The sequence below is a fragment of the Pongo pygmaeus genome, chromosome 13, assembly GCF_028885625.2.
Source record: "Pongo pygmaeus isolate AG05252 chromosome 13, NHGRI_mPonPyg2-v2.0_pri, whole genome shotgun sequence".
Lineage (NCBI taxonomy): Eukaryota > Metazoa > Chordata > Mammalia > Primates > Hominidae > Pongo > Pongo pygmaeus.
Window position 1 is genome coordinate 83,206,159 of NC_072386.2, and position 14,163 is coordinate 83,220,321.

The following is a 14,163-nucleotide window of genomic DNA, read 5'->3' on the forward strand; positions in this document are numbered from 1 at the left end:
GCAACCATCACCACCATCCATCTCCAGAGCGTCTTCACCTTCCCTATCTGAAACTCTGTCACTCTCCATTCCCTCCCCTGGCCCTGGCAGCCACCATTCTGGTTTCTGTCTCTGTGAATTTGACTCCTCTAGGACCTCACGTAGGTGGAATCACACAGGATTCGTCCCTTTGTGACTGGCTTATTTCACTTAGCATAATGTCCTCAGGGTCCACCCCTGTTGCAGCATGGGTCAGTATTTCCTTCTGGTTTATTTATTTATTTATGAGATGGAGTCTCACTCTGTCGCCAGGCTGGAGTGCAGTGGCGCGATCTCAGCTCACTGCTATCTCTGCCTCCTGGGTTCAAGCTATTCTCCTGCCTCAGCCTCCCAAGTAGCTGAGACTACAGGCATGCACCACCATGTCCAGCTAATTTTTGTATTTTTAGTAGAGACAGGGTTTCACCATGTTGACCAGGCTGGTCTCGATCTCTTGACCTTGTGATCCACCCGCCTCTGCCTCCCAAGATGCTGGGATTACAGGCGTGAACCACTGCGCCCGGCCTCCTTCTGTTTAAGGCTGAACATGATTCTGTTCTATGGAGAGGCCACCTTTTCTTTATCCAGGTATCTAGGGATGGACACTTGAGGGGCTTCCACCCTTTGGCTATTGTAGGGAATGCTGCTGTGTATGTGGGTGTACAAGTACCTGTTTAAGACCCTGCTTTCAAACCTTTTGGGAGAAACATTCTTGACTAGATGGACTCACATGGGAAACTGGTGTTGGAGAAATGTGGCTGCCCTAAGAAAAGCTGCTGCATCCTTGGGAGAGGTAGACACCCCCCGCCCACCAGCCCCCGATTCCAGGCTGTCCAGCCTGTTCTCCCAGTCCACAGTCACAGCGTCATGCCAGGGCTTTGGGTCATGAAGACTCATACAGTCTTAAACAGTAGAAGTAACTTGTAAAGGTGGTGGGGTGAGCCATATTTGTGAGTGTCTGCTCATGGCATGACTGCAAACGGGGAGTTGCTGCGTTGATCTGCCTCCTCTTCTCCCTGCTCAGCTTGCCCTCACTTCCTGCCCTCTCCGAGGTCCCTCTGACCCCCATCCCAATTCAGGAGCATGTGGCACCTCACTGAGTTCTCAGCAGAGATGATGGAGACACCCCCCTCCATCCATGCCCACAGCAGACAGGGCATTTCCCAGGCTGAGACCCCAAGGTAATTACTCTGGGCTTCCAGGCACCTCTAGGTCACAAGGTGGCTTTAATTTTTGTTTTCTTTTCTTTTTTCTTTCTTTCTTTCTTTCTTTTTTTTTTTTTTTTTGACACGGGGTCTCGCTCTGTGGCCCAGGCTGGAGTGCAGTGGTGTGATCTCCTCACTGCAACCTCCGCCTCATGGGTACAAGCAATTCTCCTGTCTCAGCCTCCAGAATAGCTGGGACTACAGATGCAAGCCATCACGCCTGGCTAATTTTTGTATTTTTAGTAGAGATGGGGTTTCACCACATTCATCAGGCTGGTCTCGAACTCCTGACCTCAGGTGGAGGTCTGCCAAAGTGCCTTGGCCTCCCAAAGTGCTGGGATTGCAGGTGTGAGCCACTGCGCTCAGCCTGGTGGCTTTAATTGACTGCCATCGGCCATTACACCTGGGCATGGCCAGGGTGCCCTGGGCCTTGCTCACTGTGGGTGGCCTCAGTGGGTTTGGGACCTCAAGGGACCAAAGTTAAGCCAGTGAGAAGCCATATGGGGACCAGCAGATGTAGGCAGTTCACATGGTTTATTGTATCACCTAGAGGCACTTACAGTATTGCCTGGATTCTCTATCACAGGGTAACCCACAAGGGAGATCTTGTCGTCATCATCCCTCATGATTCTGGGCCACCCGGGTGCAGCAGGCGGCTCTTGCCCACAGGACTGGGACCCATTGCATAAGGCTTCCCCCAAAGGCTTCAGGCCTGGCTGCCACCTGCTGTCGGTGGGGATGCCCCCGCATGCCTCTCTGAGTGGCCAAGGCTCCCTCACAGTGAGGTGCTGGCTTCCAAGTGTGAGAGCCCGGAGCTGTCTTCCCTCCTGACCTGGCCTCCCGCATGCTGCCCTCTCTAGTTACAGCGAGTCTCTTAGGGGCTCTGTATTTAGGGGAGGGATGTCAGAGTCGGCTTTTAGATTGAAGTGGCGTCAAAGAATATACGGGCAGTTTAAAAACCACCACTAACGTGTTTGTTGCTCCCCCCACATAACATGCCGTTGTTATGGAGCCTCCTGTGTGCCGGGGGGCCACTGGGCCACTCCAGCGACAGGACAGGGGAGGTCCCTGCCTGCTAGGTTCCGGGCAGCACAGTAGACAGGTGCCGTGGTGGGTTTCTTTCAGATGGGGGGGGGGACTCCCGCATGGCCCCTGGGAAGGGACATCTGGTGGCAGATAGAGCTGGGTGGTAGGCAGACTGGTGGCCCATCTGTGGGACCAGCCCTGCCTATCTGGGGGGCCGCTGCACTGTGGAGGGACACGGGGCGGGGACCAGAGCGCTTCCCCCTGCTCACTGGCTGCTGTGATGGAGACACATGAACAGTTCTAGGACACCCTGGATTCTGGGGCATTCTAAATTTCTTCAGATTTGTGGATTTCCTCGTGCTACGTGGTGGCAGCCCTGAGTGTCTGGGACCTGTTCCCTGGCTGAGTCCACAGTGGGCACGGCTCACCTGGGTCAGCAGCTCTAGCCTTGTGCTCACCTCAGGCAGCTCAGGGCTTCCTAAAGGGAAAGCTGAGGTGGCTGGATACAGAAGACTGACCTCGGCTCCCTCAATGCCCCTGTGGAAACGTAGGCATAGCCCTGGGTGGACCAGAGTGACCCAAGCCCAGGGGCTTCCAGCACCTGTGTGCCAGGGCCAGCCTCTCTGAGCCTTGGCGTCCTCATATGAAGGACAGAAACGTCCCCTGCGAATGTGAGAAAGGGCTCAGCACTGACCCTGCACATGGGTGTGCATGGGTGTACTTGCATTATATGTGTGTATGCATTGCCAACCTAAAATAATCAAGAGAATCAGAATATAGTCTAAAGAGAGTTTATTCAAGCACAGGGTTGAGGACTGCAGCCAGGGAGACACTTCCAAGTTGCCTCAAGGAATGTCTGGAGAACAAAAGAGAGGCTCAAGTGTTTAAAGAAAAGAAAGGATGAATCAGGAGAGGGGGTGGTGACCGTTGTTCATCAGGAACTCTCATTGGTTCACGGAAATAACACTGGTTAGTGATTGGCCAGCCACTGTTGAACTACAGAGAATGTGGCATTTTAGGGCTACTTGGCATCTGTTAGTCTCAAGCCTGCGTAGCAAGTGGTTTCAGGTGGGACCTATTTTGCTCGATGGGGAGTGACTGTGTTGCATTCCAGCGCCTCTCAATGCCTGATTATATAAAGGGGCTGGCATTCCTCAGATAAAGGTCTTTTTATTTTTCAGCATATGTGTGCACACATGTGTATGTATGTGCACATGTGCGTTTGTTTATGCATGTGTGCATGCACCTGTGCCTTGAAGGCCAGGCAGTGGCCACACCAGCCCAGGAGGGTTGCTGCTGGCAAAGCCTTTGGCCACAGAGGGGCTCTGCCCAGCTACACTTCCCAAAGTAGCTCATCCCTCTCCTGCTCCTCTATCCAGCTCTCTTTGTTTTCTGTTCTCATTACCTCTTTTATTTTAAAACAACGCATACTCTGTAAAAAGTCCTTGCAACAGAATAGAAGGAAGTGAAGTGACAATTAGGGGCTCCTCAACCCAGGTTGCCCCCACCAAGGGCACCCTAAAAACCTCACTTTTAATTTGATTACCTTTGTAAAGACCGTGTCTCCAAACATGCCTTCATTTTGAGGTACTGCGGGCTAGGACTTCAGTGTGTGAATTGGGGCGTACCGACAGGATCCATAACACAGGTGTTTGCAATACAGAGTTGCAAACGCAAAGCTGGAGGTGAGTGTCCTTCATTTGTTTTGGTTCATCTGCTCTTGGACAAAAGCCCTTCCAAGATGGGAGTGATTTGAGGGCCTCCGATGAGCACAGTGCACCCCTCTCCTCTGGACAGGATGTCTGGGGACCCGGGCTGCTCGGGCCTCCCAGGCTGCGACCACACACCTCTTCACCTCTCCTCATGATCCATCATGATCCATCCTCCCTTTTGTGGTAAGGAAAATGATGCTCAGGAATGTCTGAAACTCACCAAGTTTGTACAGTTCAAAGGTGATAAGGGTGAGATTTTTCTTTTCTTTTCTTTTTTTTTTTTTTTGAGACAGAATCGGGCTCTTTCTCCCAGGCTGGAGTGCAGTGGCGAGATCTCTGCTCACTGCAACCTCCGCCTCCAGGGTTCAAGCGATTCTCCTGCCTCAGCCTTTCGAGTAGCTGGGTTTACAGGAGCCCACCACCACACCTGGCTAGGGTGGGATTTTTCTTGATCAGCCCTGTGAGGTATACTTGGCGTACCGTTGATGCATAAAGTTTAAAGTGTACAGTTGGATAAACTTTGACACGGGGTATGCTCATGAAATTATCACCACAATCAAGGTAATGAGTATGTGTGCAACATCCCACAAAGCTCTTGTGCTCCTTTGTAAGCACTCCCCACCTCCCCAGCCCCCTCCACCTACCCACCCCCCTCCCCCACACCAACCCCCACAGCCCCTCCCATTCCTTCCAGGCACCCAACTGATCTGCTTCCTAGCACCATGGCTACTTTGCACTTCCTAGAATTCTGTAGTAATGAGAAAACAGTAGGTCTTCTGTGGCTCCTTTTGTTCAGCATAATTATTTCTAGATTCATCTGTATTCTATTCCCTTTTTAAAAATGGTCTGAAAGATCTGGCTGGATGTGGTGGCTCATGCCTGTAATCCCAGCACTTTGGGAGGCTGAGGTGGGAGGATCACTTGAGGTCAGGAGTTCGAGACCAGCCTGGCCAACATGGTGAAAACACATCTCTACTAAAAAAAATACAAAAATTAGCCAGGCGTGGTGGTGGGTGCCTGTAATCCCAGCTACTCAGGAGGCTGAGGTGGGAGAATCACTTGAACCCAGGAGGAGGAGGTTGCAGTGAACCTAGATTGCGGCCACTGAACTCCAGCCTGGGTGACAGAGCGAGACTCCATCTCAAACAAAACAAAAACAAAACAAAAACAAAAACAAAAACAAAACAAAAAAAAAAGGTCTGAAAACTCATTAGATGTAGGTGTAGAATTAGCGTCATTATTTTCCTGAAATGTTTGTAGAATTCACCAGTGAAGATCTCTGTGCCTGAAGTTCTCCATGTGGGAAAAGTTTTAACTACAAGGATTTCTTGTGCTTGTTTTACATTGAGCTTCTTAGATGTGTAGATTTATAGTTTCCATCAAATCTAGAAAACTTGTCATTATTTCCTCAAATATTTTTTCTGTCCACCCCTTTTTGAGACTCCAATCACACATGTATTACACTACTTGAAGTTTTCCCACGTTTCACTGTTGCTCAGTTTCTCTGTGTGTGTGTGTTTCATTTTGGGTAGTTTCTGTTCCTATCTCTTCAAATTCACTAGTTTTTCTTCTGCAATGTCTAACTAGTTGTTAATTCCTTCCAGTGTGTTTTTGGTCTCACACTTCGTAGTTTTCATCTCTGGAAGTTTAATGTGGGCCTTCTTACATTCTCCACGTCTCTACTGGATTTTAGAACATAGGATGACACAGACATGATAGCAGTTTTTAATGTCCCTTTTTGCTAATTCCAACATCTGTGTTAGTTATGGGTCAGTTTATATTGAATTTTTTCTCTTCATTATCTATAGTCCCTTTTACGCCTAGTAACTTTTTTTTTTTTTTTTTTTTTTTTGAGACAGAGTCTTGCTCTGTCACCCAGGCTGGAGTGCAGTTGCGCAATTTCAGCTCACCACAACATCCGCCTCTTGAGTTCAAGCAATTCTCCTGCCTCAGCCTCCTGAGTAGCTGGGATTACAGGCGCGCACCACCATTCCTGGCTAATTTTTGTATTTTTAGTAGAGACAGGGTTTCTCCATGTTGGCCAGGCTGGTCTCGAACTCCTGCCCTCAAGTGATCCATCTGCCTTGGCCTCCTAAAGTGCTGGGATTACAGGCGTGAGCCACTGCGCCCGGCCTCTGCCTGGTGATTTTTGATTGGATGCCAGACTATGGGAATTTTACCTTGCCATACACTAGATATTTTTGTAGTTCTATAAATATTTTTTAGTTTTGTTCAGGGATGCAGTTGGGTAAACATATGGACTTCTTCCTGTTAAGGTTTGTTAATATTTGCTAGGTGGGACCAGAGCAGTGATCACTGCAGGGCTAATTATCCATCATTTCTGAAGCAAGACCCTCTGAGTATTCAACGCAATGCCCCGTGACCTGTGGGGCTTTTAGGGCTGGCTGGTGGGCACAGGCATGCCCTGCCCTGTGAAAGCTCCCTGTGGTCCTCACAGGTGGTTCTTTCTCTGGCCTCATGTGCTCTCCCCACCACACACATGCTGAACGGTACTCGAGGAGCCCCTCTGAGATCTCCGGGTTCTCTCTCTCTCTGCAGCTCTCTCGTCTTCAGGGCTCCATGCCGTGGACTCTGGCCACCTTAGTCTTCTGGGCCTCCCAGTTTTGTCTTCTCAACTCAGAGAGTCCACTGGGCCCCACAGGGCTCCCTTTCCCTGATCCATGGCCCAGAAATGGTCTCCGGGCAGTGAGGTGGGGCAATAGGAGGGCTCACCTCATTCATTCCCATCTCTCAGGGACCACAGTGTTTTACTGCTTGGTGTAGAGCCTTGCAAAGTTGTTTCGTAGGTTTTGTCCATTTTTGTTGTTGTTCCAGGTGAGAGTAAATCTGGTTTCTATTACTCCATCCTAACCAGAAGCATAATTCCCCTGAGATGGGGTTGAACCAGGCTCTGTCTCGCCAGACAGCTACCTTTGAACACACCGAGGCTGAGCACAGCTCACATTCCATCTGGTGCGTTTTTATTGCTGTGCCATGTTTGACCTCTGGAAACCTGAGTTTATCTCTTGTGCTATGAGAAGAATGCAGCAAAACATGTATTTTCTGTTTAGAAATCTTAATATTGCCCCCCATTGAACTCGTTAGGAATGCGGCAGTAGCCAATCATAAATGCCCACCTGAGTGATTCTGGAGTCATTTAAAGAAACGTCCACTCAAAAGGGGTTTTGCCCCAGGAGAGTGAGCACTCAGGAGACTGTGCAGGGTGGGGGTGCTCCACCCTGGAGCTGGTCGGCATCCACAGCCACTGGGACGCTGCCAGAGCCCAGGCCTGCGCCACGCCCTGCCCAGAGGCACACCTGCCTGCTCAAGGCAACCAGGGCAGGCTCAAGGCAGCCAGGGCCAGTTCACTGTGTGCCTGTCACTGTGTGAAGCCTGTTTCTTCACTGCTTCTTCTTTATTCCGCTTAGCAAGTGAGGCAGGAACATGTGAAGCTGCTGGCAGAGGAATATCTAATTGTGAGTGTGAGTGTGTGTGTGACTGTGAGTGTGAGCCAGCCCATCAGTGTGAGTGTTTGAGGGAGCCTGTCTGTATGTGCTTAGGGGAGGGTGTGAGGTGTGGGCTGGGGAGGGGCCTGGCGATGCCCACCGGCTCGCCTCACACTAGACAGCGCCTGCGTGTTCAAGGTGACCCTTTCCCCTGGGCCGCAAGATGCTGCATGGCAAGGGACAAGCTCAGCCCTAGCCCCAGAATGTCCAGCCGAGCAAGACACTGCCCACCCCACAGTGCATGGCTGCTGGTGCAGGCCCCACCCTTTTGGAGGCATTGTGTGCCAGCCTGGGGGCTGAGGATATGACTGTGCAGATGGCCATGCCCCAATCCTGGGGTCCACCATGCTAGGTGGTGGCATGGAGCGTCCCTCCTTCACATCCCCGCAGAGCCGGGGCCTCTGGCTGCTCCAAATGCCAGTTGGAGAAGGTGGTTTTCTTTCTCTTCTAATGTCTTTTCAGTACCTCCTAAATGGCTCTACTTTGAACCTGCTGGGCAAGGAAGAGATTTTCAAGGAAACCATCTACCGTGTGTGAGCCCCTGCCAGCCAACCCCAGACCCCAGCACGGAGCCAGGCGCCTGTGCCCGCCGACCCTCAGCACCCTCCTCGGAAAGGCTGGTGGCATCAGGTATGGGGATAAGTGACCGCCACTTGCAGCCCCTAGGCTCCTCGGCAGCTGTGTTTTGGGTTCAAGAGGATGATTTTGAGGGATGATAGTCTCCCTCCAGGCCCGTCTCACCTTTGCTCCTCCTCAGAGGTGCCTGGTGAATTCTCTGTGCACTTAGAATTGACACTTGAATTTGGCCCATGAGAGGCGTGGTGGGCCAGTGTGAGGTGGCTCCAGTGCACAGGAGGGAGGAGGAGTTTTGGGGCAAAGACCTTGGTCCACATCCTCTGGCAAGATACACCTCCTGCCCCAGCCCTCCCCTGAGGGAGATAGTAGAGACAGCTGGGACCCTGGACCCCTGGGGGCTGTTTTCTGACCTATCCAGCAGGCAGTGGTGGGGAGGAGGAGGAGTACACTGGCCTCATGTCCTGCCAGTATCAGAGGATTGAAAAGCACCACGGATGCGCTATAAACAGAAGCCACTGTGTTCCTTTTGGTTATGGTCACTACCTTGAGCATCTATTTTGAATTTATTGAACAGCAGATAGCTTGACACCACAGGGTTAATTTTTTTTATGTGGAAGAAACAATTTTAAAACAAAACATTTTCCATTTTCTGTTCTTTAAAAGCCTGTCTGTACAAGACCCAGCTGAAGCTGACCAGGGCATTCACACTTCACACACAACACCCAGCCCACCTGCTCCAGGCTTTGGGTTGGGGGCGGAGGGTACTGCCTGGGGGCTGCATTTGGGGGTTGCACCTGAGGGGGCTGGTCCATGCCTGGCTAGCACTGACTCCGGCTTGTTTCTCCCCTACAGGAAGCCCCTGGCCAGCCTCCACCTGAGCCCAGTGAGCTCAGCTTTAAGGATGGAGTCAGGCGGGGGGTCCTCAACCCCTCCAGGACCCATTGCTGCCCTAGGGATGCCAGACAGTGGGCCTGGCAGTTCCTCCCTAGGGAAGCTTCAGGCGCTCCCTGTCGGGCCCAGAGCCCACTGTGGGGACCCTGGCAGCCTGGCTGCAGCAGGGGACGGCTCTCTAGACACAGGCTCCACGGGAGAGCTGAGTGGTAGCTTAAAGATCCCCAACCGGGACAGCGGGATCGACAGTCCATCCTCCAGTGTGGCTGGAGAGAACTTCCCCTGTGAGGAGGGCTTGGAGGCTGGCCCAAGCCCCACTGTACTGGGGGCGCACCCAGAGATGGCCCTGGACAGCCAGGTCCCGAAGGTCACCCCCCAGGAGGAGGCGGACAGCGATGTGGGTGAGGAACCTGACTCTGAGAACACCCCCCAGAAGGCTGACAAGGATGCCGGCCTGGCCCAGGTAGGCTTCCCCTTCTCTGTCCCCGCTGTGGGCTGCAGGCCTTTCCTCAGGAGGGGTTTGAGATTTTCAGTGGGCATCATCCCACACCTTGTTTCCAGGAATGTGGCACACAGGCTCGTGCTGTGTGCAAGGGGAGGTACTGGGATGCAGTCTGCCCTAGAAAAGCCTGTGGGAAAAATCCATGCAGGCCAGGCCAAGCCCACCTGACACCTTCAGCAGTGACCTCAGTCCTGAGTCTCAGTTTCCACAACTGCGCAGTGGGCACCTCCCGACCCTGGGAAGGTATGATGGTCAGTCCTACTGGTGGTGCTGCCAAAGCCGCCCTTTGCACAGTGCTCACTGCTGACTTTATAAAACTCCTGGGAGGAGACAGTGTGAGTGGGGAAACTGTTTTCCTCAATGGGAAACTGAGGCACAGAGGGCGTGGTACCTGGCCAGGGTCACCCATGAGATGTGGCACAGGCTGGGTGCCCTGTGCTCTTCAGGACATGGTGGGGCAGGACCTGTGAGGCCCGCAGTGCAGTGTGGAGACCAGAGCAGACAGTTCGCACAACACGATGGGGCTGCATAGAGGGAGTTTGTTTGCGTTCTCATTAGCATTTATGGGGCTCTTGGCTCGGTGCTGGGATCTTGGGGAGATGGAGAGGCAGCAGATGGCTTCAGGCTCAGAGAAACTGTGGGTATGGAGCACACAGCTTATGTAAGTTGCCAAGTGACCAGGTCCTCGGAGCGCTTTGCACGTCAGGCTTGCTGGCTCCTGGGTGGGGACGTTGCTGGCTTACACGGGGACCATCGGGAGACGGGCTGGGCAGGTGAAGGGCAGTCCGGTGCCTGGACCACTGTGAGCCAGCTTCGCGGAGATGAGGCCAGGGCTGTGTTCAATGGAGGCTTTATTATCACTCAGGTGTAGGAAGGATCAGGAGACCACTGCCATTGACAAGATGGTTTGTCATCCTCAGTTTCCAAGAGAAAGGGGCATGTCACACCACACCGTGGGGCCACAGGGAAGCCCAGGGTCAGTCAGGAGGCAGAGGGCTCGAGGGGGAACTGTGGGCCTGAGACGGTAATGTGGTTTCTGCAGGAAACTTGAGTTCCCAGCCATGATGGGATGGGAGGTCAGACACACCTGGTTCTACTCCCTCACTTTTGTAGTTTACACACAACTGATCAGCATTAATCTTAAAATAGAGATCAGAAGACTGACAGACTAGACTCTGTGGCAATAAGATACCAAATTATAAACAGGACCAGGCAAGTGTACACACCATACACTTAAAGAATAAACTATATTCTGGCTGGGCGCGGTGGCTGACACCTGTAATCCTAGCACTTTGGGAGGCCGAGGTGGGTGGATCACCTGAGGTCGGGAGTTTGAGACCAGCCTGACCAACATGGAGAAAACCTGTCTCTACTAAAAATACAAAATTAGCTGGGTGTGGTGGCACATGCCTGTAATCCCAGCTAATTGGGAGGCTGAGGCAGGAGAATCGCTTGAACTCAGGAGGCGGAGGTTGCGGTGAGCCGATATCGAACCATTGCACTCCAGCCTGGGCAGCAAGAACGAAACTCCATCTCAAAAAAAAAAAAAGAATAAACTATATTCTAATAGCCACGAGGTATTTTCTTTTTCTTTAGCAGCTAAACAAGCAATAAGCAATATTAAAACAACTGTAGCTCCACCAGATGCTGACTGACACTCCCACCGCCCACCCCCCACCCCACCCCCATTCCACCAGCCATAACTGCAGCTTTGATTGGACAAGAGACTGATTTAGTAACTTTCTTTCAGTAAGAAGATCACTGACTCTGTATGGACTGGCTCTGGCCAGTTTACAGAGGCTGCACACTTGCGTGCATTTGTGTCCTGAAAAGACCTTTTGGCATATAGAGCCTGACTGTAATACATTTAAATGTTAAGGCTCCACCCCAAGGTGAACATGAATTGCATGTTACAGGCACCCTCCCCTCCCCTCCCCCCTCTTCTTTCCCCTCCCCTCCCTTCCCCCACTCGCCCTCCCCCACCCCCTCCCCTCCCCCATCCCCCCCACTCCTCTCTTCCCCTCCCCTCCCCTCCCCTCTCCTTCCCTTCCCTTTCCTTGAGACGGACTCTCATTATATTGCCCAGGCTCATCTCAAACTTCTGGACTCAAGTGATCCTCCTGCCTTGGCTTCCCAAGGTGTTAGGATTATAGCTGTGAGCCACCATGCCCAGCACCAACTGATTTTTTTGTGTTCATTTTGTATCCTGTAACCTTACTGAACTGGTTCATTAGTCCTAACAGTTTTTAATGGAATCTTAAGCATTTTCTACTATAAAATCATGTCATCTGTGAACAGAACTAATTTTACTTTTTCCTTTCCAATTTGGATGACTTTTCTTCCTTTTTCTCTCCTAATTGCTCTGGCTAGGACTTCCCATACTATATTAAATAGAAGTGGTGAGAGTGGGCATCCTTGTCTTATTTCTAATCTTAGAGGAAAAGCTTTTAGTCTTTCACCATTGAATATGATGTTAGCTGTGGGCTTCTCATATATGAGCTTTATTATATTGAGGTAGTTTCATTCTGTTCCTAGTTTGTTGAGTGTTTTTATCATGAAAGGATGTTGAATCCTTTCAAATGCTTTTTCTGCATCAATTGAGATGATCATGTGGCTTTTGTCCTTCATTCTGTTAATGTGGTGTATTACATTAATTGATTTTTGTTATGTTGAACCAGAGTTGCATTCCAGGAATAAACTTGGTCATGGTGATTAATCCTTTCAATGTACTGTTGAATTTCATTTCCTAGTATTTTGTTGAGGTCTTTTGCATCAATATTCATCAGGGATATTGACCCGTAGTTTTATTTTCCTGTATCGTCTTTATATGGCCTTGGTATCAGGATAATGCTGGCCTTATCGAATGAGCTTGGAAGTATGCCCTCCTCTTCAATTGTTTTGGAAGAATTCCAGGAGGATTGGTTTTATTTCTTTTTAAAATGTTTATAGAATCCATCAGTGAAGCCATCTGGTCCTGGACATTTGTTTGTTTGGAGGTTCTTTATTACTAATTCAATCTGCATACTCATTGTTGCTCTTTCAAATTTTCTATTTCTTCATGATTCAGTCATCCCAGGTTGTGTGTTTCTAGGAATTTACCCATTACTGTTCATAGTAATCTCTTTTAGTCTTTTTATTTCTGTGGCACCTCTTGTAATGTCCCCTCTTTCATTTTAGTTGAGTCTTCTCTCTCTCTCTTTTTTTTTTTAGGCAGTCTATTTAAAAATCACAACATTTAGAAAAAAATCTATACATTTAGACAATAGAATAGATTTTTTTTTTTAGATGGAGTCTCACTCACTCTGCTGCCCAGGGTGGAGTATAGTGGTGCTAACTGCAACCTCCACCTCCTGGATTCAAGCAATTCTCCTGCCCCAGCCTCTCAAGTAGCTGAGATTACAGGCATGTGCCACCACGCCCAGCTAATTTTTGTATTTCTAGTAGAGATGAAGTTTCATCATTTTGGCCAGGGTGATCTCAAATTCCTGGCCTCAAGTGATCCACCTGCCTTGGCCTCCCAAGTGCTGGGATTACAGGTGTGAGTCACCATTCCCAGCCTCCTTTTTCTTAGTTAACCTAGCTAAATATTTGTCAATTTTTTTGCTCTTTTCAAAAAACCAACTTTTCATGTTGGTTTGCCTATTGTGTTTCTATTCTCTATTGCAGATACCTATATGTATATAGACATCTCTATAGGTCTGATCTTTATTACTTCCTTCCTCCTGCTAGCTTCAGTTTCAGTTTACTCTTCTGAGTTTCTTGATGTGCAGAGTTAGGCTGTTGATTCAAGATTTTTCTTTTTTAAAAAATGTACGTATTTATAGCTGTAAAATTCCCTCTTAGCACTGCTTTTACTGCATTCCATAAATATGATGATTTCATTTTTTTCTTTTATCCTTTGGTTGTTTAAGAATGTGTTGTTTAGGCCAGGTGCAGTGGCTCATTCCTGTAATTCCAGCACTTTGGGAGGCTGAGGCAGGTGGATTGCCTGAGGTCAGGAGTTTGAGACCAGCCTGACCAACATGGGGAAACTCTGTCTCTACTAAAAATACAAAAATTAGCCAGGCGTGGTGGTGGGCACTTGTAATCCCAGCTACTCGGGAGGCTGAGGCAGGAGAATTGCTTGAACTGGGGAAGTGGAGGTTGCAGTGAGCCTAGATCCCGCCACTGTGCTCTAGGCTGGGCAACAGAGCAAGACTCCATCTCAAAAAAAAAAGAAAAAAGAAAAAAATGTGTTGTTTAATTTGCACATGTCTGTGGATTTTCAATGTGTTATTGAATTCTAGTTTCATTCCATTGTGATTGAAAAAGATAGTTTGGGCCAGGCGCGGTGGCTCACGCCTGTAGTCCCAGCACTTTGGGAGGCTGAGGCGGTCGGATCATGAGGTCAGGAGATTGAGACCATCCTGGCTAACATGGTGAAAACCCGTCTCTACTAAAAATACAAAAAATTAGCCAGGCATGGTGGTGGGCACCTGTAGTCCCAGCTACTCGGGAGGCTGAGGCAGGAGAATGTCATTAACCTGGGAGGCAGAGCTTGCAGTGACCTGAGATCGCACCACTGCACTCCAGCCTGGGTGACAGAGCGAGACTCCATCTCAAAAAAAAAAAAAAGAAAGAAAGAAAGAAAAAGATAGTTTGTATAATTTCAGTCTTTGTGTGTTTGTTGAAACTTGTTTTATGCCTAACATATGGTCTATCCTGCAGAATGTTTCATGTACACTTGA

General features: G+C 49.8%; 1 protein-coding gene across 4 annotated transcripts in view; it reads left to right on the plus strand.

The window, feature by feature from the left end:
• FGD3 (FYVE, RhoGEF and PH domain containing 3) overlaps positions 1–14,163 on the plus strand; it is a 67,846-nt gene that overhangs the window by 3,329 nt on the left and 50,354 nt on the right. For 3 of the 4 annotated variants that reach the window (XM_054500421.2, XM_054500422.2, XM_054500419.2), the window contains exons 2-3: positions 7,930–8,097; positions 8,896–9,397. In XM_054500421.2, coding sequence (XP_054356396.1) covers positions 8,945–9,397 — 453 coding nt within the window. In that variant the 5' untranslated portion in view covers positions 7,930–8,097; positions 8,896–8,944. Of the gene's footprint in view, positions 1–7,391; positions 7,438–7,929; positions 8,098–8,895; positions 9,398–14,163 lie in introns of those variants that run through there. The other variant, XM_054500420.2, reaches the window with a different exon arrangement.